The 26,263-nt window shown below is 49.8% G+C and overlaps 1 protein-coding gene across 13 annotated transcripts; it reads left to right on the forward strand.

Moving 5' to 3' along the window:
• Window positions 1–223: 223 nt before the first annotated feature.
• Trim3 (tripartite motif containing 3) lies at window positions 224–25,753 on the forward strand. Of its 13 annotated transcripts, none has more exons than XM_087211811.1 (13): window positions 275–414; window positions 6,275–6,390; window positions 8,888–9,053; window positions 15,166–15,397; window positions 15,594–15,763; window positions 15,988–16,168; window positions 16,405–17,137; window positions 17,246–17,349; window positions 22,232–22,399; window positions 22,612–22,780; window positions 23,040–23,110; window positions 24,936–25,076; window positions 25,187–25,753. In XM_087211811.1, the coding sequence occupies exons 3-13, from the start codon at window positions 8,923–8,925 to the stop codon at window positions 25,337–25,339; spliced, it is 2,253 nt and encodes a 750-aa protein (XP_087067937.1). In that variant the 5' UTR covers window positions 275–414; window positions 6,275–6,390; window positions 8,888–8,922; the 3' UTR covers window positions 25,340–25,753. The 13 variants fall into 13 exon arrangements, with proteins under 13 accessions (XP_012920470.1, XP_004863455.1, XP_087067939.1 ...); XM_021243244.2 differs by lacking the exon at window positions 275–414 and adding an exon at window positions 5,449–5,575; XM_013065016.3 differs by lacking the exon at window positions 6,275–6,390 and having other exon boundaries at window positions 224–440; window positions 15,612–15,763.
• The last annotated feature ends 510 nt before the right edge of the window (window positions 25,754–26,263 follow it).

Below are 26,263 nucleotides of genomic sequence, written 5' to 3' on the forward strand. Positions count from 1 at the left end.
GGAGCCCTCAGTAGCTGGCCGAGATCCGGGATCGGAGATCCGGGATCCGGTTCGCCACGCTCAACAGCAGCACCGCAGAGGTAGCGCCCAAAGGCGCCGCAGGGGCGTTTGGGGGCGGGGCGCTGGGGGACGTGGGCGGTGCCTCCTCCGCGGTGGGCGGGGAGTGGGAGGGTCTTCAGCGCCGGAGTCGCCCCCTCCCCCGGCCGGTCCGCAGCCCCGCCCCGGCCCCTCCCTCCGGCCTGTGCGGCTAATCCGGCGGCGGCGCCGGCGCGGGGACAGGCGGAGGCGCGGGACGTGGGGCGGCGCCGCGGGCTGGGCAGGGCCGGGCGGACAGGCGCTGGCAGCGGGGGCAACGCCGCGGGTCCCTCCGAGCGGCCGCAGTCCGGGCCTTGCCTCCCATCCTGCTCCAGCGCCGTGAGTGCGACGGGCGGGCCCCAAGGGTGCGTTCGGTCCACCTGTGCCTGGGTCCGGGTGCGGGTCCGAGCGGCGGTGTGTCTGTCTGGGCGTCTGTGGGTGAGGGCGCGGATGCTTTTCAAAAGCTGTTCCTGTCTGTGTCCACGTGAGGCGTGTCCCTGTCCGTGAGAGCAGCGGGGGGATTCTCCGGGCTGTGGCTGCTCACGTGAGGTCCGTGTTTGGGGGGGGAGGCGCGGGTGGATAGCTGAGGGATCCTTTTAGGAGCGCGGGGTTCGGGAGCCGGCGCTTGTTGGCGGAGGGTGCTGAATGCTGCGGCCGAGGCGCTGGAAGGGTGGGTGGGGTTGCTGAGTGGGACTCTGGAATCTTGTGGCCCAGCTTGTCCGAAGGGTTCCTTTCTCCCTGGCGCTGACATCTCTGCTCCTTGCTTCCTCCTCCACCCTCCGTGGGCACCCAGAGGCCCACCAGCCAGGCTGGAGAACACCCTTTCCTTCCCGGCTCTGCTCTCTGGACAGTGAGCTTCATGCAGATTCTGGTTCTTGTAGCAAAGGACCCCTCCAGTTCCCCTACAGCCTGGGCCCCACCTAGAGGACCCTAGGCCCCTCCCTGGTACTGACCTCCTCCTTTCTGGATTTGGCTTTATATCTTGGGCCGCAAACCTGCAGGGACAGATGGTTGCAGGTTGGAAGGGCAGGCTGCACCCCAGGGAGGTCAGTCCAACTAACGGCAGGCCCTGGGCATGTTCCTAGAGTGGGGGGTCTGATGTGGACCTCAGAAACCCAAGAGTAAAGATAGATCTGGGTTTTTGGGGGAAGAGGGTGCAGAGTCTTCTTCACACGTCTTCCCCTGCCAGATTATCCAGCTCACCAGTGCCCATTCATCCTCTAAGCAGGGTTCTGGTGTGCTGCAGAATTGGAATCAGAGCTGCAGGCCTGACATATGCCCTGCCCCTGTTGGCTTGTATGCCTCCAGTGACAGAGCACTTACTACCTTCTGCTGTGGGAAAGCTTCCTTCTCTTCAGTTGAGGTCTTTCTCCTTGGGACTTTATTGTTATTGCCTTTGATTTTGCTTCTGTTTGATGAGAGGGAAATGCACGGATTTAAACATGGCTTTCCTGTCACCAGCATGTACTGAGTACCTTCTGTGTGCCATGTATTGCCTCAGACACTTCGGGGACAATGGTATTCTTGCTGAACTTGAGCAAAGGGGACATAGTTGGGGTAGTACAGTCTGTTCAGAAAAGTAAAACCATATGGCTGGTGTAGAGGGTGTTGAGAGGGAGTGCCATGAGTGAATTAAACTTGGCAAACATTTATTTTGGAAGGGGAGGGCAACTGTGACCACCCTTGAACATACCTAGCGTTATGGAGGAAGCTAACAATCAGAAAACATCAAGGTAGTGTGGCTTGCGATTTAATCATGGACACAAATTAGTCTGTAAATGGGGACCTTGGTTTGAAAGGGAGCCTCAAGATTCTCAGATTTTGAGAACAAAAAGACTACCCTCGCCCCCAATTTACAAGTAAGGGATAGGGTAGGAACTTGTGCTAGTGCATAAATGGCAGTCAGAATTAGATCCTAAATTTCCTGGCTTGTAAAACCTATGCACATTTTAGAGACAGCATCAAGGACATAGTCATAGATTGTATCTGAATGGTGGAAGAAAAGTCAGAAGTGAAGAGTACCAGGGCTCTGGCAGGCTAAGGTGAATGGTTGTGCCTTTTATGGAAGTGAGAAACAGCAGAAAGAGGGGGTATGGAGAATGAATTCAATTCTGAACTAGACCCTGTGCATCATCCAGATAGAGATGTCCAAGAGGCAGTTGGATGTACAGGTATGGGGTAAGAGAATCCTTAAGCACAGGAGATAAGGCTTGGGGACTTATCAGCAATTGAATGGTAACTGAAACCATGGGAAAAAATGAGATTGCCCAGGCAAAGTATGAGAAGTGAGAGGAGAGGAGACCCTAAAATAAAACTGTAGAACTAAATATTTAAGTAATGTGCACTGGAGGAACAACCAAAGAGCCAAGCAGAGAATCCACATGGAGCAGATGATGAAAGCATCAACTATAACCTCTGCTTTTTTGCCTGACTAGCCTGTGTTTATTAAGTTTTCATGCTTGTTCTCTTATACACTGCTTTTCCAGTGTACTTACTCATCTCATATTTTCCCCTCAAGACCCAGTTCAAATATCTTTTCCTTTGGAAGCCTTCTTTATTCTCCACCAGGTTAGATACTTTCTGCCATAGCAGTCTGAACATGTCAACATCATGGTTCTTCTCATATTGTACTTATGTATTTATACCTATTTCCCGCACTAGTCTAAGAACTTGTGAATGACAGGGAACACACTTGATTCAACTTTGTGTCTCCACTTCCCAGTTGAAGGACTTGGCTCAGAGTATACCCAAGGAAGTTTGATTGAATGGTTCATTCACCTACTAGTCAAGCAGTAGTGGGGGAGGTTGGTAGTTTGAATCTCATCACTCTCCTTTCCTACCAGTCTTATTGAAAGAGTTCCTTAGATTTGAGGACTTTATCTCATCAAGTGCTACTTTTGTTCCAGAGGGAGCCCAAAGACTGTAGCCTGTAGTCATTTGTTATTTTGCTGAGGCATCAAATGATCAAATACACCTGGAGGCTAGAGAGTAGGAGTGAGTCATTTTAGCAAGTGAGCCTAGCAGACCTCCCAAATACACTTTTAAAAATGCCTTGGTCATCTCCACAGATTGCTGTGTAAATCATGTATTTTAGGAATCTTATGAAAGTGTAGGATGGAGCTGTGTGGGAAATGAGACACTATCTGAGAATTTGGAGAAACTAAAAGGCCTTGAAACACCTTTTTGTGGCAGGCAGATGTCAAGAATCCAATGGAGTCAGCACTAGCTTTCTTAATTTGTTCAAAATCAGCCTCTTCCTTACCTCCTTGGATCTGACTTCCTTTTGTTCAGCTCCTGGATTAAGGACAGCTTCTTTTGAGGTTTAAATAAGGGGCCTTCCTTACAGCATCTCATAATGACAGTCTCCGTTCTTGAAACTTCTCCCTTGGCCTTCTCTTCTCTGTTTCTTGCTTCTGCCCTTGGGCTATACTTCTCAACATGCTTTTGCCTGCTGAACCTATATCTTAAATGCTGGCATTCCTTGGGGCTCAGTCACAGGTGCTCCTTTCTCACTTCACTCTCTCTGGGTGATGTCATCCACTCCATGGCTTCAGGAACCATCTGTACACCAGGGGCATCCAAATCATGTCTCCAGGCCAGACCTCTTTCCTAAGCTTCAGCCTTCCTTTCCACCTGCCTGTTGGACCTGGCCACTGGAACTGTGTGGACTAGGTACCTTGCATTCATTGAGTTAAACACTGAACCTATCACTCTATCATCCAGATTGCCCTTATTCCAGTCTCTAAGCTAGAAAACTAGGAATCATCTCTAATTCCTTCTTCTCTGGCAATATAAAACTGACCAGTTATCAAGTTCTGTTGATTCCTCCCTGTGGAATCCATTTTATCCTCTCTTTGCTATTTACTTAAGGCAATCTCTTACTCATCTTCTACTCTTTTTTTTTTTTCCTCTGGTATTGGGGATCGAACTCTGGACCTTGGCTAGCCAGGCAGGCTTGGTGCCCCTGAGCTAAATTCCCAGCCCACTTGCACTCTTTTTTTTAATGATAGCAAAGTTTATTTGAAAAAGTAAAAGTGAAGAGTGAACCTGGCTCTGCAGAGGAAGCTTGGGCTGAGTAAAAGAGGAAAAAGCAAGATAAAAGTACACCCTGGAGGATGAAGAGCGGGCTATCGTGCATGAGGGAAGCCAGGGAAACCAAACGCCAACTCTTAACCTTCTACTCTTGATTCCTCTGAACTATTTACCACATAACAGTAGCAAATGTGCTTTGGATATCCTGTGCTTACGCTCTCCTACCTCTCCACCATCAAACTTTTCCTTTGCTTTTGGCATAAAGCTTTAATCCCCTGTCAGGGAAGGGTAAAGCCTAAACTCTAGAATAAGGCCAACAAAACATTGCTTAGCTCCTGTTTACCTCTATCACGTCTGTTAGCCCTCTCCATCACAGTGTATGATGCAATGTCCTGAGGCCGAAGGCACCATCTTCCCTGTAACTTAACTCCTCCTGTACTTCTCAGCTGGAATGACTTTCTTTAGGAGAACTCCCTTAGCCTCCAGCCTCTGGGCCCACCCTGCTCTAGATCTAAATTAGATAACTGTTTTTGTGCTCCAAGAGCCATGTGTGTCTCACCATCACGGTCCTCACCACCGTGCATTGCAGTAACCTGTTTACTAGACTGTAGAATCCAGGAAGGCTGAGCTGTGATGAATTATCTTTGTGTCCCCAGCAGAAATGTTTAGTAAATGCTGAATGAGAAAATGAACTACCTTTAGAACTGTACTAAAAAGGGTGGGCGGGGCAAAGCATGCAGGGTGTCAGAGAGCAGCCCAAGGCGGGTGAAATCCAGCTCTGAAGTCTAAGATCCTCCAAGTGTCTCCTGTGATAAATAGTTCAAGTGAACCACTCCCTATTGAGGGCAGCTGTCTGGAGTACAGTGGAATGGGAGAGGTAGGCCCAAGCAGAGGAAGGTAATCTTAGATTCAGGCTGGATTATAGCCTCAAAGCTGTATGCTCAGTTAGTCTGGGTCGGGAACTGAAGCAGGAAGGGGAAAAGAGGGAGGAGCTGTAGGTCCCTGGATGTAGCCCAATCCCCGCCTCTGTTTGACTGGCTGGGAGAGCCTCTGGGGCTTGGAGTTAGGTGGAGCCTGACATCCTGCTGCCCCAGCAGGGCCCAGCAGGCCACGCCTGCTCTTCCTTCTAGCCCTCCCCTTCAGTCAGAAGCTTCAGTTTGCCTCTGGCCTCCTCATCCAATCTGCCCTTTCTCCTGCTATGTTGTCTGATATTAAATCTCTAGACTCGGAACCGTTACATCTGGAGACAACCTTATTGCAGTGCCCATTCTCAGGCATGCCCTCTCTTGAAAGAGTTCCTTAGATTTGAGGACTTTATCTCAAGTGCTTCTTTTGTTCCAGAGGGAGCCTAAAGACTGTACCCACCCTCGAACACATTCGACTCAGCCCTTCTCCTCCTTCCCTGAACCTGGACTGGCCTGTGCAGCAATTGATTGATTCATTCATTGTCTTTAGAGAGGTCCACAAGGTATCTAACTGGGTACAGCAGTGGAGACCTGGTCTTTGTCATTGCCTATTATTTTTCTGCCTTCAACTGTATTTTTAAATTTTTTTTTTTTTTTTTTTGGTACCGGCCATTGAACTTGGGACCTTGTGCTTTCGAGGCAGGCGCCAGAACCACTGAGCTAAATCCCCAGCCCTTGTCTTCCACTGTATTAACTTTATTTCCTGTTCATTCTTCAGTCATTCTGACCTGGCTTCTGCTCCTGCCATTCCACCACAACCAACAGTGGAAGACATTCTTCAGACCTTTTATCTTACTCCACTTTCTTTGTTGTTGTTGTTTGTTTTTTTATTTTCTGAAACAAAGTCTTGAGCCCACAATGTAGCCCAAGCTGGCCTCAAACTTGTAGTGATCCTTCTACCTCAGCCTCCTGAGTGCTGGGATCACAGGTGTGCACGACTCTACCCAGCTGCTTTTATTTCTTGAATGCTCTCTCCCTTGATCTCTTTAGTTCAGCAGTCTTTGTTCTCCCATTCCTCTGCGTTCTCCTGAGTAGCCTTTGTTGGCAGCTCCTTTATACCTAACCCTCCTCTTATTCTCCACTCTGTCTGAAGGTGGCCTCATCCACTCTCTTTAAGTGCCATTAATATACCAATGATTCCAAATCAATAACCAGCACAGACTTTTCCCTTAAGCTCCTGTTTTGTGTTCCTTACTTGGTAGCTCTACTTGGACATCAAAGAAACACCTCAGACTTAGCATACCTGGAACAGAATACCCCCAAACAGTTCCTCAGCTTTTTCCGTCTGTCCATGGTCCACAGTCCACCATTTGCTCAGGTGAGAAACCTGGGAGTCATTGTCTGCATTTCTTTTTCCCCTCTCATATGCTTTCCATCATGTCTTTTTGATTCAGCCTCATGAATATTTCTCCGAGCAGCCCATCTTTCTGCCTGTACTATAGCTCTGCTAGTACTTAACATCATCTTACCTGAAAAACTGTGATAGCTTTCTAACTAGTCTACCTGATTCCACCCTTGCTTCTCCCTTTCAATTCTCGTAGTTACCAGAATACCCCCTCCCTCCCTCCCTTCTTCACTCTCTCTTCTCCCTCCCTTCTTTCCTTCTTTTCCACATTGAGCAGTATCCCCACCCTCTTCATTTGGAGACTGAATCTTGCTAAGTCTAAGTTGCCCTGGCTGGGTTTGAATTTGTAATCCTCCTGCCTCAGCTTCCCAGAGTGTTGTGATTACAAGTGTATGCCACTGTGCCCAGTCTACCAGAATACATCTCTAATTTATTGTTATTTGTTTGTAAATTGCATCATTTTCTCTCTCACAGTAGGATAAAAGCACATTTTAACAGTCCTTACAGGGGCCGGGGATTTAGCGCAGTGGTGCTGCGCTTGCCTCAAAAGTGCAGGGTCCTGAGTTCAATCCTTGGTACTGGAAAACAAACAAACAAAAATATGCCTTAACAAGGTCCCTCATACTCTCATCTCTGCTTATTTCCCAAACTCACTCCTAGCTTTTATTTACTTTGGCCCAACCACATGATCCACTCATTCTGCCTGAAGAACCTGCATATGCTTTTCTTCAATCTGGAATGATTTTCCTCGCTGATTCTCTTGTTCCCCATCCTTACCCCTTCCACTTTTCTCTTATCGTGTAGAGCCCTGCTTAAGTTCCCTGCTTGGGGAGTCCTTCCCTGGCCACCCAGTCAAGAGTGTTTTTTCTCATTGCATCCTTTGTGTCTTTATTGTATCTCATTGCATTGTTTCTTTCTTTATTGTATCTCCCTGTACCAATTTGTAATTATGTATTTACTTGCTCCTTTTAAAATAGCTGCATCACCTCCCTGTCACAAGGACAGTGACCATATTTGTTTTATCACTACATTCCCAGTGCTTGTACAAAGTAGGCACTTAGTAAAGACGTATTTGTCAAACTAAATGCTAGATTTATTCAGTGGATATGGATCAGTCTTTATCAGGCTCCATGCTAAATGGTAGGAATGAAAAGAATAAAATAGAATGCCTTCCCTCAGGAACATTGCATGGAATGGAGGAAGCAGTAAAGTAACAAAAAGATGATTGTTTAGTGGATAAGGATGGAGGAGTGCAGGGTGTTGAGGATCACACAGGTGGAGCACCTAAGCCAGGCTGTGGAAAATCAAGGAAGTCTTTCTAAAGAAAGTGACATTTACAGGAAAGCTAAGCAGGCATCAGGTAAACATCACCCAGGCAAAGAAGATGGGAAGAGGATGTCAGGCAGAGGGGACAGAATGTGTGACAGCCCAGAAGAAAAAGAATATAGAGTTTTCCAGGAACTGAACAAGCCTGACTGATCACAGAATCATGAGACATGAGGTTAGAGGAAGATATGGTCAAGATGAAGCTAGGCCTGTGGGCCAGTGTCAGGCTTTAGAATTTATCTTCTGGATAATGGAGAAGGTTGAAACACTTTAAAAAGGTAGTAGTGATGAACCACACCTATGTTTTAGAAAACTCACTCTGGCTGAAAGAGAGATGGATGAGAAGGTGCAGAGAGGATGCAGGGGTGTCCAGGAGAGAACTGATACTGATACTGGCCTGGCTGCAGCTTTGGGGCTGGGAGAAGGGATAAAATTCTCCAGCGGAGCTGGGTTTGGCAGCACATGTCTATAATCCAGCACTTGGGAGCCTGAGGCAGGAGGATAGATAGCTGGGAGTTCAAGGCCAGCCTCAGCTACATAGTAAGTTCAAGGTCTGCATGAACTGCATAGTGAGACCCTGTCTCAAAAAAGTTCTTGGGTGGCAGTCCTGACGTGGATCAGCTGTGGAAGAGAATGCAATCCCCAGGAGCTATACTACATGAGTCGATGTGAAGAGAAGAGCTGCCGGTAACCAGCAGAGAGAGGCTCCAACAGAAAGGCCCCATGGAGATAAAGCGGAGATGAAGAATGGGTGTGTCAGTGAAAATGGACATCCTTGTAGCATACATTTGACATGCGTGATTTCAGAGTCTCAAAACAACCATCTGAGGTAGCTACAATTATTTGTGTAACTACAGATTAAGAAACAGGCTTAGAAATGTTTTGTGAATTGTCCAAGGAAGGCCAGGTACCTGGTGAGAGAGAAGTGAGGCAGGTTTGCAAGCCAGTCTACCCTCAGATCTGTGCTTTGAAACAGAGCACCATGCTCAAAGGTCACTTAGCCGCCCCCCCCCCCCCATATTGGCTGTTCCTTCCAGTCCCTGCCAGGAAAATAGGTACATGTCTCTGAAGGGAATTGGAGTGGTGGGGTTGGTGTGGGGAGAGGAGTGCTGGCCCCTGCTACTGACCATCTCTCTGTATACAGGCTGGTGCGAGTGGCAGGAGTCATCTCTGGTCACTATGGCAAAGAGGGAGGACAGCCCTGGCCCAGAAGTACAGCCAATGGACAAGCAGTTCCTGGTGTGCAGCATCTGCCTGGATCGGTACCGGTGCCCCAAGGTTCTGCCTTGCCTGCATACCTTCTGTGAGAGGTGAGGGTGGATGTGTGTGTACCCGAGATTGAGGGGAGCATGTGTACACACCTGTGATGGGTGAGGGAAATATGCCCATGTGGAAGGGGAGCAGGTGAACCCCAACCTGTAGGAGATAAAGGGTTTGGGTGCAAGAACCTGTAAGAGGACCAGAAGCTCCTAACACTGGGCCAGGGTTTCTGCCTAGAACAGGGCTGTATTTGCCCCTTCCCAGATCCCGAAGCAGCCTTCCACACCACCAGAGACTTAACCAGCTCTGGCACCAGCAGAGTTTGTGATTAGTGAAAGGATATTTGATACTATCCTAGGGCTAAGTCTGCCCATCCTCACTGTGCTAGGTTCTGAGTGAAAGGCAGTATCTCCAGCTTCCATCCATCACTCATTCATTCACTGAATATTTATTTAATGTGGTCTGATGGAACCTATCAGGTAAGAGGGCCTGGAAGAAGGCCTGTGCAGCTGGAGTAGAATGAGTATGATTGAGAGTAGCCTTGCTTGAAGCTGGAGGGAGACGTGTAGACTAGGCTACGTGGAGGAGCTGGTCCGTCTCTTAGGGAATCTAGCCTTGACTCTGAGAGCCTCGTGAAGCTTTTGCAAGGTTTTATGCACAATCACATCTGTATTTTGACCATGTTCTTTCTCTAACCGTCATCCGTCATGGCTGTGTCTTGGATGTCCTGGGTCTTCTCACCGTTGCCTCCATCTGAGCCTCCTCTCTGCCTCCACTGAAACCTGTCTGTGCCCAGGGACACTCCTTCCCTTCCAGCCCTGCTGTCTGAGATTCTGGCTCACAGCCCTCTCACCATCATCAACAGAAAATGGTCTCAGCCTTCCTGTCCATTCAGGTTCTTCCATCAGCCTGGGGACTTCATTACCCACTTACACGTCCTGGTTCTTGACTGTTTCTCGGAGGACATCCTCTGTTCCGCCTCAGTAGGACTCTCCCAAGACCTCAGTCTTGTCATCTCCTGGAATAATTCCACTTCTGTGGTCATAACTGCCAATCTTCCACTTCTGGCTCCCATTACCCAACTGCCACTGTGTCATCTTTGACTCACATGAAGTCTTGCCCCTCAGCTGCTCCCTTTTCTCCCACACCAACTTCACCCTGGCTTTTCTTTCTTTCCTGCACATCCTAGATCCTGTGGCTGATCATCTGACAGGCTTCCACAGTTCTCTCACACCTTTGCTTTGCTAAGTCCATGCCATAAGAGCTGGAGTTGACATCTCTGAACTTTCTCCTGTGCCCGGATCACTGAGCACTCCTGGAGAAAAATCAGTCCCTAGAAATTATAATAACAATAGCTACAATGTACTGGTTGCTTACTGTTTGCCAGGGACTGTCTGAGTGATTTACATGTATTGATTTACTTAATCCTCACCAGAGACAGTTTATTATCCCCAATTTAGAGAGGAGGAAACAAAGGTTCAGAGTTATTAAGTAATTAAGAAATATGTGCAAGACCACACCACATGTAAATAGCTGAGATCTGAATCCAGGCTTGACTGCAGAGCCTTCATTCTAGAATTCCTTAATTTATCCATTGCTTGTACCTCTCAAAGAGCTTACTGCTCTACTGGACTGTAAGCCAGGAAATAAATAAGAGCTGTAGCTTATGCCAGATGTTTTGCAGTAAACAAAGAGAGTAAGTGAGAATGGTTGGGTTGGGGACTGGTCTTTATAGTTGCCAGGGAAAGCTTCCTTAAGGAGTGACATTTGATGGGAATCTGAGGATGTGAAGGGACAGACATATGCAGATTATTCCAGGCAACAGAAAACTCTGTGCAGAGACCTAAAGGAAGAAATAAACAGGGCATGTTCAGAGACCAGCAAAGAAATCAGTGTTTGGCCAACTGAGGAGGAAACTGGGAAGCAGTGGAATCAGTCAGGACAGTTTATGGAGGCAGCTTGTAGATTTTAGGGCAGTAGAGTGGACCCTCGAGTTATGACTAGAATTTTAATTTTAACTTATGAACAAAGTCTTGAGTTACGACCTGAATGCCGGCTGCTTGTGCTTCCAGATGGTCTCAGATACAGATTTAATCCTTAAAGGGTTCTGGAAGGAACATTAAAACATCCTTTCCCATGTGGGGTTAACTGAGAAATCCTGGGCCAGTGTCTCTCTAATGACACTGAGATGTGCCTGTACACAGGAGAGAGACTTTGAAGGCTGTGTGAGGAGCCTGGGCTTCATTGACCAACTTGAGTTACAATCAGCCCTCGCAAATGAATTTAGTTCAAAAGTCAAGGGTTTATTGTATATTCACTTTCTAAGTGCAACAGGAAACTATCCAGATTTTTTATAGCAGGAAGGAATTTGATAAAAATTAGATTTCTTCAAATGCTCACTCTGATTGTGTGGAGAATGTATTATAGAGGAGCAAGAGCGAAAACAGGAGCTCAGTTTGGAAGCTATTGCAAGCCAGGGGTGCTCAGCACATAGGAAGGAAGTACTGGTAAGTTGGAAGGTCCTTTGCAGGAATAATGCTAGAATCAGAGCACTTGGAAGAGAGCTGCAAGGGACAGAGTGGGGATGTAGAAATCAAAGTTGTTATCAGTGACGGTCGAGATATGGGTGGTGGTGGGAGCATGGGAGTGGACAGCAGAGGTGCAGCGTAGGAAAAGATCATTAAAAGTGAGGAAGTCCGGGAACGGAAGAGGCATGGTGACGGATGGATCATCTTGTAGATGCCAGTCACTGAGAAGGATGGCAGGATGTGTTGGGGAGGGTAATAGAAGAGTGTGACTCAGGAGAAAGACTTTAGCAAGTGGGGGAGTAACTGTTAGGTCATTGGATACAACAACAAGGAAGGGGGGCATAGCCAGAAGGCTTGAGCTTCAGAGTTGCTGAAGACAAATAGAAAGTCCCAGTTGGGAAGAGGGAGGACTCAACCCCACCTTCTGGCCCTAAGGAATGTGGAGTATGGGACAAAAACCACTCTACTTGAGAGGACTGAAGGGAAAAGTAGGTCACAATTAAATAAGTTAATATTTGTGAAGCACTTAAAATCCTGCCTGGCACCTAGTGTCGGCTAAATTTTAATTAAGAGCAAAGGGTATGGAGAACATTGAGAGAAGAGACTGAGGATATGGGAGGATTTGCACCATACAGCTCTCCTTCCACTGATTCCTGGTCTCCAGACCCAGCCGCCTTCAGTCCCATTGTCTGTTTCTAGTAAGCCTCCTCCCCACTCCCTTCGGTGACTAATCCCAGCCCTCACCCATCTCCAGACTCCTCCCTCCTGCACTCTCTGCAGCTGATCTTGCTGAGCAGTTGAGGGACTGTTTTTTTGACTGTTCCTGTGCTCCTCCACATAGACCTCTTTTCCCCTTTCCCCCCATCAGAGGATGGTGTCCACTCCTCTCCTTCCGGCCCACCCAAGCCACTCCCCACCTCAAGTCTATGTCCTGCTCCTCCTGGTCTCTTCCACCACTCCCTCTGTACCTGCTCACAACTCCCGAGACAAGGAGCATCCTGTCCTCTGTGCACCTCAGTGTCACCCAGTCCTTCATCCCCCTTCCCAGTCTGTCCCCCAACTTCCCCTTCACTTTTCAACTTGTATCAAAGCCCCCCCCCCCCCGCCACTGCATTTTCATAACAGAATAAAGCACCCTCATATGCAAATTCAGTGGGCATATCCAGTTCTTACTCTGGCTGGGTCCTCAGCCTTTCTCTGCCCTCAGGGCTCCTCATTCCCTTTGTCTGAACTCACTTTGCTGCCCTGCCTCTGTCAGTCCTCCTGCTCTCTGCCCGTCCTCTCTGCTTTCCTTGTTCAGAATTTGCTGAATGCTCTGTCCCTCTCTCATCACTGTCTGCCCATTCTTGCCTGATCTCATCCTCTCCCTTAGGTACCAAAGCTTCCTCAATGTTAATGGCACCTGCATCTCTATTTCTAACCTGGCTTCTCTCCAGCTAACCTGGAGTTCCACTATATCACCACTATCCACTCAGGTACTGTCTTAGCTACTTTTCTCATTGCAGAGACAAAATACCTGACGCCTAAAGTTAAGGGAGGAAAGGTTTATTTGGCTCACAGTTTGTAGAGGTTTCAGTCCATAGTCAGCTGGCTCCAAGGTGGGATCACACAGCCGATAGGCATTGCAGAGGAGAAACAGTTCATGGTGGGCAGAAGGTAGCAAAGCAAGCAAGGGATGACCACAGCTCTTTCTGTCCCTTATATCTTATCCAGACTACTCAGGGTGGTAGCACTCACACCCCTAATCCTAGTGCCCTTGATCCTAGCATCACACCATGAATCAACCCCAGTGTCACACACTCTAGATCCAGCCACCTTTGAAAGAGCCCCACCTGTAATTGCATGAGGCTTTGGAGGGACATCTAGACACAAGCCATAACATGTACCTAAACTAGGAAGCCAGGAACCAACCAAGACTCACCTCTGTCCCTCTCCATACCTAGTTAGACAATACTTCCCACTTGCTATACTTCTAAAACCCTTCTCGATTCTGTTCCCATCTCAGCTCTCCTCACTCTTTGCCCAGGTTATTATAACAGTATACTGGCCAAGCACACGCTTTGCTTTCCCTTTAATCCCAGGCTCCAGTGCTCCCTGGCTTTGTTACCTTGGATCACTTGCCCCTTTCTGAGCCTGTTAACATAAAGTAAAAGGCACAACACCTGGCACACATGGGCTTAATAAGCAGTAACTAAATGATGGTGTCAGCCCTCCTTCTCTGCTGTTTGTTCCTTTCACATTCACCCCTCCACAAAAGGTGGTAAAGAGGAGCTTGATAAAACAGACTGGCTGTACCAACCTCCTGTGGCTCCCTGTTGCCACTGGGATTAACATCTAAGCTCCTTGACTTCTCTCACTGTTGCTTGCCTTGGACTTCGTCACCAGCCACATCAAACTGCTTCTTGCTCCCTCTGCGCTGTGCTGATTCTTGCTGCCTTCTGTGTTTGGAACACCCTCCTCCTTTCCCTGCACCTTTCTCTGCTCAGGCCAACAGTGATTTACCCATGAAGATTTCATTTACATCTCATCTGAAGCCTTGCCTACCTACCTTCTCACCCACCTGCGTCAGATGCATTTCTCACGACTACATCTCTTGTGTTGTGTTCCTGATAAGTATGGCAGTGCTAGTAGCCTATCCTATATAGCACTTTGGTGAGTCAGGCATTTCACATTTAATCTTCTTTACATGTTAGCAGTGCTCTACATTTAATCCTCTCACAAACCTGTGACATCCACAGTCTCTGTCTGACAAAGGAAGAGCCCTTAACTCGTAAAAGTGACTTGCCAGGGATCACACAGTCTGAGAGGTCACTGACCTAGGAGTTAAACCCAGGTGGCCTAGCTCTGGGACCCAGGCTCTTAATCATTATTTATTTTTTAAAATTCTTTATTTCTGTGATGTTTTCTCTGAAGACTAGAACTATTTGAAGGGCAGTCATTGTCCCTTACCTTTTTTGTTTTGTTTTATTTTTTGAGACAGGCCCTCACCATGTAGTTCAGGCTGGCTTTCACCTCACTATGTAGCCCAGGCTGGCCTCAAACCTGCAGCAATTCTTCTGCCTCAGCCTGCTGGGACTATAGACGTGCGCCACCACACTCAGAAGTCACTGTGCTTTATCTTTTTCTCCCTGGAGCTTGGCACAAATTTGACAAGAGGAGGCAGTAAATATTTAATGAGTTAAAGGGAGTGAGGATAGCTGCACAATTTCTTTTTTCTTTTCTCTGATGGGGGGACACACGTTCTTTTATATAGTTCAGGCAGGCCTCCAACTCACTGTATTGTTCAAGCTGGCCTTGGACAACACAGTGATCCTCCTAAGTGCCAGGATTACAGGTGTGTGCCACTACATCCTTCTAGTGCACATTTTCTTGAGAAGGTTTTGTAAAGGCAAACTTGTGTTGTGCACATCATGAGAAATACAGATATGCCTGCTCTTCTGAAAGAGGCCTAGGTTTCTACTCAGTCACAAGTGCACTTTAAATCTGCTGGTAAGTAAGGGATGTGTGTCGACTGGAGAGGTTCCAAGTACAGTGTCCTGACAAACCCATGAAGAGGTGTCCTCTCCTGTTAGAGTAGGGGGAGCATTGCTGCTGCCCTGCCTCCTCCCTCTGACTCCTCCTCCTCTCTGGCCAGATGCCTCCAGAACTACATCCCTGCCCAGAGCCTGACACTGTCCTGTCCAGTGTGCCGGCAGACGTCCATCCTCCCCGAGCAGGGTGTCTCAGCACTGCAGAACAATTTCTTCATCAGCAGCCTCATGGAGGCCATGCAGCAGGTGCCCGACGGGGCCCGCGACCCTGAGGACCCTCACCCCCTCAGTGCAGTGGCCGGCCGCCCTCTCTCCTGCCCCAACCATGAAGGCAAGGTGGGCCCAAGCGAGGCCCAGTGAGGCCAGGGCTTGGGGTGGGAGGAGGAGGGGAGGCAGTGGTGGGGGCCGAGTGCCTGGGGAGAGAGGTGTCTCTCTGGATGAGTGGTCCAGGCAGGGGTGCACTTGGAAGACGGTACAGGGAGGGCAGACGGGGAGAGGGCCAGAGAAGGGTAGTGTCTGGGTTGCTTCACAGGAGCCCTTGTACTGCCAGACGATGGAGTTTTACTGTGAGGCCTGTGAGACGGCCATGTGCGGCGAGTGCCGCGCAGGGGAGCACCGGGAGCACGGCACGGTGCTGCTGCGGGATGTGGTGGAGCAGCACAAGGCGGCCCTGCAGCGCCAGCTCGAGGCTGTGCGTGGCCGGTAGGCACCGGGTGGGGCCCGGGGCGGGCCCTGGGGGGGCCATGGGACAGCCTCTCGACAGGGGAGGGCAGGGGCCTGAGCAGGGGAGAGAAGGTCTGGGAAGAGCAGGAATGGAAGTCTCCAAGGAGTCTAAGGAAAGGATCTCCCAGAGGGCCGAAGGCAGGGTCCCTGGGGTGGGGTGCAGACGCTTTCCCCTGGCATGAGATGCTCATTCCCTTTCCCAGGCTGCCACAGCTGTCTGCAGCCATCGCCTTAGTGGGGGGCATCAGCCAGCAGCTGCAGGAGCGCAAGGCAGAGGCCCTGGCCCAGATCAGCGCAGCCTTCGAGGACCTGGAGCAAGCGCTACAGCAGCGCAAGCAGGCTCTGGTCAGCGACTTGGAGAGCATTTGCGGGGCCAAGCAGAAGGTGCGCCTGCTTTCCTGGCTTCCCCGGTCCTCACCAGCTCGCTTCCTTTCTCCAGCCTCCACGCTGACATGGCCCCTGGGTGCTGCTGGCATCCTTAGCCCATGTCCACGCCCCGTCCCACCCTTCTGTTTTTTCCGTGCAGTGCAGTAGTACTTACCACAAGCTCATTGGGGGTCCCGGAGACTTCCCTGTGTGCCAGTGTTGCCACCCACCCTCCCCTCCCCTCCCCTCCACAGGTATTGCAGACCCAGTTAGATACACTGCGCCAGGGTCAGGAACACATCGGCAGCAGCTGCAGCTTCGCAGAGCAGGCGCTGCGCCTGGGCTCGGCCCCGGAGGTGCTGCTGGTGCGAAAGCACATGCGAGAGAGGCTGTCAGCCCTGGCGGCTCAGGCCTTCCCGGAGCGGCCGCATGAGAACGCACAGCTGGAACTGGTTCTTGAGGTGGACGGGCTGCGGCGGTCGGTGCTCAATCTGGGCGCGCTGCTCACCACCAGCGCCACCGCACACGAGACGGTGGCCACGGGTGAGGGCTTGCGCCAGGCGCTGGTGGGCCAGCCCGCCTCGCTCACGGTCACTACCAAAGACAAGGACGGGCGGCTGGTGCGCACGGGCAGCGCCGAGCTTCGCGCAGAGATCACGGGCCCCGACGGCACGCGCCTCCCGGTGCCAGTGGTGGACCACAAGAATGGCACGTACGAACTGGTGTACACGGCGCGCACAGAGGGCGAGCTGCTCCTCACTGTGCTCCTCTACGGACAGCCGGTGCGCGGCAGCCCCTTCCGGGTACGTGCCCTGCGTCCTGGGGACCTGCCACCTTCCCCGGACGACGTGAAGCGCCGGGTCAAGTCCCCAGGCGGTCCAGGCAGCCATGTGCGCCAGAAGGCGGTGCGTAGGCCTAGCTCCATGTACAGCACAGGTGGCAAACGGAAGGACAACCCGATTGAGGACGAGCTCGTCTTCCGTGTTGGTACAGATGGCTGAGGGTGGAGCCAGACGGGGGCGGGCCGGGGAGGGGTGGGAGGTTCAAAACGACCTGGTTGAGTTCTTCACTTTTCCCTCCCATCTTTCCCCACAGGCAGTCGAGGAAGGGAGAAGGGTGAATTCACCAATTTGCAAGGTGTATCTGCAGCTAGCAGTGGCCGTATAGTGGTAGCAGATAGCAACAACCAGTGTATCCAGGTAAGCACCTTTACAGGACTCTCTGGACACCAGAAGGTGAAACCTGAAGATGAAACCCACAGATAGTACCAGTCCTTACAGAGCCCCACAGGCCATGCAGTGCCCTGGACCTGCAGTCAGGAGCCAGGGGTTCTTGGGCTGGCAGCCTCTATCTCCATGCCATGGTGTAGGCCCGATCAGTGCCTGACCCCAAGGTTCTGCTTCATTCCTCCTTCCCCTCTGCCTTCCTTGAGCCTCTCGCTGTCTGGCTTGTTCTCCTCCCCTTTCTCCTAGTGGTCTGGGTGCAGACTTGCCCTCCTCTGCTAGCTTCCAAAACACCAGCCTGGCTCCAGAGTGTGTTACGTGTCTAGAGTGTCCACAGTCATCTGCTTGTTTAGACAGTTAAATAGGGGTCACTTGACCAAACAGGATGGTTTTCAATAGCCAAAAGGTATAGTGTAACTTGTGGTCCTGCCCCGCCTCTCTAAGAACCTCACACACCTGCTTAAGTCATCTGCCACCTTGAATGGACATGGTTTCTGCAGCACTGTGAAACTTTAAAAAAAATTTTTTGTGGTACTGGGATCAAATCTAGGGCCTCTATCACTAAGCTACATCCATAGGCTTTTAAATTTTTTTTAAATTTTGCTAAGTTGCCCAGGCTGAACTCTAACTTATGAACCTTCTGTCTCAGCCGCCCATGTAGCTGGATTTACAAGCATGTATCACGGTGCTTGGCATACATATACACACATAATCAATCTATTTATTTATTTTGGCAGTACTGGGGATTGAACCCAGGGCCTTGTGTATGCTAGAACAAGCTACATCCCCAGCAGGCACAGTGCCTTTTTTAAAGCCTGGAAACATGGATTTTGCTCTACTCTTTGGAGTAAGCCCAGAGCCCAATACAGTGAGCATTAGTATTGTAGACACTGTAGCAGTGAAAAGCTGAGGGTCTGAAACCAGACACCTGGGCTTGAGTCCTGGCTTTGCCATGTATTAACAAGTCATGTGATCTCTTTGAGCTGTAGTTAACTCATGTGTAAAATTAGGAAGAGCATACCTCAGGGTTTCTGGGAGTATTAAATGATGCAGTGTACTATACCTGATACCTACTGCACTGTCTGATGTTAGCGGTTGTTAAAAACATCATTGTCCAGGCAGAGGCTGTAAACAACAGCAGGGAGGTGGGAAAGTGCCAGACAGGGTTGTTAAGGGACCCAGAAAGATCCCAGGGTTGCAGGTAGCTTACTGTTGGGAACTGGGTGTGGTCGAGGTCAGATTGTAAATGGTTTTGATTTTGTATTGCAGGGGATTGTTTCTAAGTACCATACACTTCAGTTCTTGGAAACATTTCATTGGGTAGCAAAACGTTTCCCTGAAGATCCTTTTCTCGACACATCTGTGCATTTAAAGTTTCTGACCCTGCCTGGCCTTGCCCTGGATCCAGCTTTGTTAAGGTCTTTCACCTCAGTGCTAGCTCTTTCCTGACCCCTGACTTTGATCTAGCAGGCAAAGGTGCCAGGGGCTCTTCTGTGGCCAGATTTCCAGTCCTGCCCAGCCCCTATTCCTGCCCTCTAGCTAAAGGTAGAGGAGTGGAGAGGGCAGTGCAGCACAGGGAGGAATTGGGGCCAGCCTGGATGGTGGGGCGAGGATGGGGGACTGGAGCGGGGATAGTACCAGGACTGTACTCATGTAACCAACCACGTGTCCACTCCCGTGCCAGGATGCCTCCTGGCTCAGAAGCTGAGATGCAGGTCACCTTTCCTGTTGCATGCTCACTTGAATGTTCACATGACAGAAAAATGTGTGCCTTAGCTGAGCACAGTGGTGCACACCTATAACCCCAGCACTCTGCAAGGCTGAGACAGGAGGATCACAAGTTCAGGCTCAGCTTGGGTAACATAGAGAGTTAGTGAGACCTTGCCTAAAAATAATTTGTTGGGCTTTTTGTTTGTTTGTTTGTTTTTTAGCGGGGATTGAACTCAGGACCTTGCGTTTGTTTTATTTTAAAAAGGGATGGGGATGTAGCTCAGTGTGACGGCCCCAGGTTCAATTCCCAGTATTTTATAGAAAGAGGAGAGGAAAAAGAGAGGGGAGAGGAGAGGGAGGGAGGGAAGGAGAGAGACAGACAGACAGACAGATGACACAGACCCTAGTGAGAGGCTTTGTTTTAGAGTGGGAAAGCTGGCATAGCCCTGTCTGTCTTCCAAACACCTGCTATTCCTACAGCACTCTTCCTCCTTGCTTCTACTCCCACTCCACCCAAATGTCCTAACTGCTAGGAGCCTGGCTCTTAGATTCCCAAGCCGAGGATTTGCTTCCCTAACTGTCAGGGCTGGTGTGGGCTGGGCTCCCAGTTGGGGCTGAACCCCTCCTGCTTTTGTTCATTGAGACTGGGGTCCTTGGAAGCTTTTCTTCCTTTAGATCCTTCTGTTGTGGAGGGTGAGGCAAAGCCCCTCATTGAAAGGAACCACACTAATAGAGCACAAAAATCTTTGTAGTTTTGAATGCAGAATTTTATTGGTATGTATTATTTCTTTGTGTCACTGTCCTAGTCTAAAAATTTTATCAGCTCTTACATGAAAATGTCATCCTTATTTTCAGGCAGAACATTAATCCTGTTCTTTTCTGACTTCCCGTAGCTTTTTGCTATAGCAGTTCATACTTTACTGAAATAATTGTTTTTCTGTTGTCTTATTTTTTTGTACTTGTCTGGTTTGGTGTTTTGTTTTAGTTTCTCTCCCCACCAAGTTCCCTGAAATCAAGGATGTACTCTTACTACTACTGTGGTATAGGAGAGAGATGTTAAGGACCAAACTAGGACATCAGCAGATTGTAGAAATACTAAGGAAGCAAATATGCAGATTTTGATGAGCTCTCAGGTGTTGTGAGAGAGGGATCGAGAATGCCAGGACGTGGTGGGCTGGGGCGGTGGTGTTACCACTCAGGATGTCCAGATATAAGTTGATGAGTTCACTTTTACACCTGTTTAGTTTGAGACAGCCGTGGAGCATCTAAGGAAGAATGTCCAATTCAGGTCCAGGACTGAGCTAGGGAATCCCTTTGTTTGTTGAATGTCTCCTGTGTGCCAGAAGCTATACCAGTGTTGAAAATACAAAAGCGAACAAAACAGATGCAGTTGCTACTCCATGCAGGGCTTGCATTCATAGAAGAGACACAGATATTTAAATTATTTTGTCACAAAGTGACAGCCCTTACAAACAGAGGTATGAAACATGTGTCGTGAAGACCTAACTTTATATTGCTTCAAGAGTAGGGGTTGGTCATTAAAGATTTTCTGAAGAAATGACCTGGAAATTCTGAGAATATAAAGATGATGCCAGGCTTGATGGCACACACCTGTAATCGCAGCACTTAGGAAGCTAAGGCAGGAGGATCTAGAATTTGAGGCCATCTTGGGTTATATAGGGAGACCTTGTCTCAAAAAGCCAATAAATAAAAATAAGTAGCTGGCCCGGTGTAAGGGTGGTAAGAGATAGGATGGGATGAACAAGAACTCCCACAGCCTCATCAGTGTTGAGTCTGAAACTGAGTTGCTCAGTCTGGAGGAGACAGATGTGCTACCTCATTGCTGATCTGGTAGTTCCTTTTAGTCCGCCTCAGTTTTATTCTTTAGCCCATGGTACCTCAGTTCTTATGTTGCTAAGTGCTGTTCTGACACAGAGGAGCAGTGCAGAGCCCTGCTGTTCTGATTGTGCAGGTGGGGCCTTGCTGGAAGGTCTGCATGAGGAGGAATTGATGTCTGTTGGCCAGTTTAAACAGCTGCAGAGGCTTAAGACATGGGGGTGAGGCTGGGACAGGGAGCTCAGCCACCAAGGAGGGAGCAGGTCTGGATCAAGGAGCAAAGCCAGGGCCAAAGCCCAGAATGTGAGTTCTCCAGGGTGTCTCCTGGCTTTGATTCATCTCGTGTCCCTAGAGCCCGTAATAAAGCAAAGTGTAGGAGAAATATGCAGTGAGTAATGTTTTGGCTGCAAAGAAGAGGCCAGAAGTCTTAATTTATGAGGGAGGGAGGATTAAAGATGTTTTTAGGAGGAAGAAACCTGAGCATGTTGGGTAGCTAAGGTGGAGAAGGCCAGAGAGGGGGAGAGGTTGAAAGGTTCATCCTGTCCAGGTGGAAGATTAGCTTGTCACCTCATAGCCTAAGTAGGCAGATCCTTGTGTGTTCTCCTTTCTCACCTAACCCTTTCCAGTCTGCTACAGAGTCCTCTAGAGTCTTGCTCCTGTGTATCTCTTGACTCCATCTACTTCCCTCCAGGCTGTTGCCCTGGTATAAGCTGTCAGCATTTCCCACCTGGACTCCTGCAGCAGCCTCTGATGGCTTGCCTGGCTTCCAGTCCTAACACCTCCCTGCAGCCAAAATGTCCTTTCAGAAAAGCTAAGCTGATCTTGTCCTGCTCTGCCCAGAAGTTTTCAGTGACTCCTTGTTACATCCAGGATAAAACCCAGCTCCTCTTGGTCACCGGGGTTGTCCCCATAATCCAGGCATACAGGACAGGCAGGTCCTTGAGTAGGTCCACCCCGGAGTTTGTGCCTTTCACAAACTGTGCACTTTTTCCTCCTCCTCTGTGCGCTGACTTGGGTTCATCATTTGGCATCCGATTAGGCTGTCAGGTCACCTATCCCTTTTTCTTGGTGTTTTTCCTCACCATCCCCACTGGCCCCTTCACATGTTCAGTCTCCTTCACATCCCTGCTGCATGTTCCCCAGGGTCTGCTGCCACACGCAATTCCTCTGTGCCTCTGGCACAGTACCATTGAGTGCTGGTTGAATGAATGAATATTTGGGTGGGGTCTCTTCCCTCAGGGTCTTGCTCCCTTCCCTCTGTGCCCATAGTGTTTTCCCTCCCCCTGCTCCCTCCCTTGCTCCTTTGCTCCAGGTTTTCTCCAATGAGGGCCAGTTCAAGTTCCGTTTTGGGGTCCGAGGGCGCTCACCCGGGCAGCTGCAGCGCCCTACAGGTGTAGCAGTGGACACCAATGGGGACATTATTGTCGCAGACTACGACAACCGCTGGGTCAGCATCTTCTCCCCTGAGGGCAAGTTCAAGGTGAGAGGCTGCTGTTGATGCAGTCTGTACCCCTGCCAGCAGCTCAGTTGACCATGCTAGTGCCTCCTGGTGGTCAGTGCCCAAAGTGACCCAATCCTGCCTTGTCCTGCTCAGTGGTTCTTCCCCAGCCCAACATTATGCTCTGATGTCAGGCCGGGACTGCTCTCCCCACTAGTCAGGATAAAGCCCCTTCTGGTATCCCCTTCCTCCAGACCAAGATTGGAGCTGGCCGCCTCATGGGGCCCAAAGGAGTGGCTGTGGACCGGAATGGACATATCATTGTGGTCGACAACAAATCCTGCTGTGTCTTCACGTTCCAGCCCAATGGCAAGCTGGTTGGACGTTTTGGGGGCCGTGGGGCCACAGATCGCCACTTTGCAGGTATGGGAGGACAAATCCAAGATCATTTTCCAGCCCCAGAGAACTCCCTTGGATGCCCTAGCTCTCAAAACCTCTTCTGTGTCTTGGCCCTAGACAGCTCCCTTTTCCATACCCTCATTTCATCATCCCAGAGTCAGTTTATCTCAGCCCCAGAGACCCCAGGCCTGTCCTAACGCCTTAGCTTTATCATTCCAGTTACTCTTCCCTGGCCCACTCAGTACCTCAGCCTAATGCCCCAAAGACCATTTTCTATTTTCAGGGCCTCATTTTGTGGCTGTGAACAACAAGAATGAGATTGTAGTAACGGATTTCCATAATCATTCGGTGAAGGTCAGTGTCTTCTCTACTCCCATGACTACTGTCCCAACATCCTTTCCTCTTCCACAAGTCTCCTTTCTGCCCCTTGAAATCATTGCTTGAACAAATAAACATTTATGGCATGGCTGCTTTGTCCCAGGCACAATGCTAGAAGTGAGAATACACTGATGAACAAAGCAGACACATTCCCTCTTGTCTTGGTTGTAGCCTAGTAGGGAGGAGAAGAAAATAACCAGGAATTTACAACATGATGTTTGATAGATTCTATGACGGGGAGGTGCAAGGAACTGTGGGAGGACAGAGCAGTAGCATTTGATTCAGGGGAAGACATGAAGCCTAAGTGGGAATTAACCAGAAGGTAAAGAAGGAGGAGAGTGTGTTTGAGGCAGAGGACATGGAGGATCCAGGAGTAGGAGCATGCCTTGTAGCATGTTCTAGAAACCAAATAGCCATGGATGGTGGCACACACCTGTAATCCCAGCCCTCTGGGAGTTGAGCAGCAGAATCACAAGTTCAAGCCCAGCAACCCTGGGCAATCCTGGGTTCAACCCCCAGTAACCTCCCCTCCAGCAAACCAAACAGTAATTCAGAATGGGTTTGAGGGGTTGGTGCAAGGTGAGGATGAGGCTTGTATGCCATGCTAAGGGGCTTGCAGTCTTCCTAGAGCTCTGGGAATCCATGAAGGATTGCAGGCAGGAAGGAGAGATGCAATCCTATATATTTTAGAAAGATCGTTGTGGTTTGGATACGACTAGAGGCAGGAAGATCAATCTTTTTCGGTGTCTTAGATGAGAAATGATGAAGCTAGGTGTGGTGGTATGTGCCTGTAATCCCAGCACTTGGGAGGCTGAGGCAGGAGGACCACTGTGAGTTTGAGGCCAGCCTACGCTACATAGTGAGTACAAGACCAGACTGGACTACATAGTGAGACCCTGTCTCAACGACAACAACAAAAAATGAGAACCTGGGCCATGATAAAGCTGTGTCAGTAGTAGCAGTGTCTACATAGCATACACATTTCAGAGAGGGATTTGAGGAAGAATCAACATTTGCATTAATTGGTTGGCTGTCAAGCAAAGAAGGCGGAATGAAGAATGCCTCATGGTAGCTGGGTAGTGTTAGGACAGAAAGGAAAAGCAGGGCTGCGAGCTCAACAGGACTGATTTATTTCAGAATAAACCCAGGAGGGGATCCATCTGGCACTAGAGACCAGACCAGCCGCTCTTGTATAGGATATATGGTCTTTATAGGGTCATGAGCATAGAAAAGGGGGGCTGTGGAAGGAAGAAGTCATGGTGGGACTTTCGAGGGGGGAGTTTACTACAAAGGAGTTGTGGCTATCTACCTGAGACCGGGCTTGAGGATGTACAAGGAGGTGCTTGTTGTTTGTCAAGGGCAGGGGTGAACAATGGTTAGGAATTATAGGGTGTATATTACAGGGTGTGGTTATGCTGTGCTTACTGGGCCTTATCGACCCACGACCCACGATGACACATCTGTAGCAGCTATAAAAGCATAGCAGGGGGGAAGGATTTAAAGTGGTCTCTGCTTAGACCAGGATGGGGATGGATTCCTTCAGGTGGTAGTAGTTTTTAAGATAGAGAACTTGGAACAGCTGCTTTCCCTGGGAAGATGCATTGTTAGATTTGCTGTGCCTACTGCACATCACTAAGATGTCCAAGAGGCAGCAGGGCACATGGCTGTGAATCCTGGGAAGAAGATCTGGGCTCCAGCTACAGATCCAGGGGTCCTTGGTTCTTGACCTCCCCCGCATCCTCCAAGGGTCTACTCTTTCCCTGAGGCCAGGTGCCCAGTCCCTAGCCCCTTCCCCCACCAGGTATACAGTGCCGACGGGGAGTTCCTCTTCAAGTTTGGTTCCCATGGAGAGGGCAATGGGCAGTTCAACGCCCCTACAGGAGTAGCTGTGGACTCCAATGGGAACATCATCGTGGCCGACTGGGGCAACAGCCGCATCCAGGTGAGCAGGTCCCAGGGATGGCTGGGAGTGAGATTTTTGCTGTATCCCTTCCCCACAGCCTCTCATCTACCTGACCTCCCCTCTTCCTCCATTCTCCACTCCTTCCCCAGGTATTTGACAGCTCTGGCTCCTTCCTGTCCTATATCAACACATCTGCAGAGCCATTGTACGGCCCACAGGGCTTGGCACTGACCTCCGATGGCCACGTGGTGGTGGCTGATGCTGGCAACCACTGCTTTAAGGCCTACCGCTACCTCCAGTAGCTGCACAGGGGCCCTGCCTGGCTCATGGAGGGATGGACACAGGGGTGATTGGACAAGAGGGTCTGGCTGGGAGGTGGGCCAGACCTGGCAGCACTGAATGTGGGCCGTGGGCGTGGGTGCGCCCGGTGCCCTCCCTTTCCTCCCCCCACCCCACGGTTGCACTTTATTTATTCGGTTCTTGCTTTGGTGACTGGGTGAGCCTGGACTGTGGTCCCAAGGATGTGTGCAGAGCTTCACCTTCCCCCACACACACTTCCCCTCCTCCCTCAGTCTGCTCTCCGCCCCCAGCCTGGGGCCAGGACAGCCTCTTACTCCAGGATAGAAGTCCCTCTGGTTGTCTCCCTACCACCCCATTCACACTGACAGAGACAGCAATACCCCATCCCCCATATTAAATAAATGTCTTCGCCAAGATGCTTTGGGCTGGGTTCTTGAGAGGTTGGGCTGTGAGGGGATCCTTGGGACTAGCTCCACAGTGAAAGATGGGTGAGCAGGCACACAGGGAACCCAGCTTCACCAAGAAGCCCTGGTGTTTTGAAACTTTAGAAGAGGAGAGCAAGAAGAGGGTGAGCCCTTGGGATCCTGAACAGCCTGCAAAACCCCCTGCCCAGGCCTTGCATTTCTTTATCTCCTAGAGGAATAAGCAAGTCTTTTGCCTCTTCCCTGGGGCTGAGCAGGAGCAGGGGATGCCCAGAATAAAGCCAACGGCTGCAGGGAGAACCATTCCAGGGAATGAAAGCAATCTTTGAAGCTCAATCCTGGGCTAAGGACTTGAGGCCAACCCAGGTGGAAACTAGGAATGGGAGACCCAATGGCTAACTTTAAAGCTCAGTTTTAAAGCCCCAGAGTTCTGATCCATCCCCTTGCTCGGTGTTCCCCACGGTGGAATGAGGATCCTTACACCCCCTCCTGAGCTGTAAGCTG

Source organism: Heterocephalus glaber, unplaced genomic scaffold, assembly GCF_053883595.1.
Source record: "Heterocephalus glaber isolate CG9 unplaced genomic scaffold, H.glaber_assembly_v1.0 deba00001428, whole genome shotgun sequence".
Taxonomy (NCBI): domain Eukaryota; kingdom Metazoa; phylum Chordata; class Mammalia; order Rodentia; family Bathyergidae; genus Heterocephalus; species Heterocephalus glaber.

Excerpts from the sequence above, each read along its gene's own strand:
- Trim3 (XM_004863398.3), top strand. The coding sequence starts at position 8,923 with ATGGCAAAGAGGGAGGACAGCCCTGGCCCAGAAGTACAGCCAATGGAC. Across the intron at positions 17,350-22,231 it reads GCAACAACCAGTGTATCCAG|GTTTTCTCCAATGAGGGCCA; the intron begins GTAAGCACCTTT and ends CCTTTGCTCCAG. Across the intron at positions 22,400-22,611 it reads CCCCTGAGGGCAAGTTCAAG|ACCAAGATTGGAGCTGGCCG; the intron begins GTGAGAGGCTGC and ends CCCTTCCTCCAG.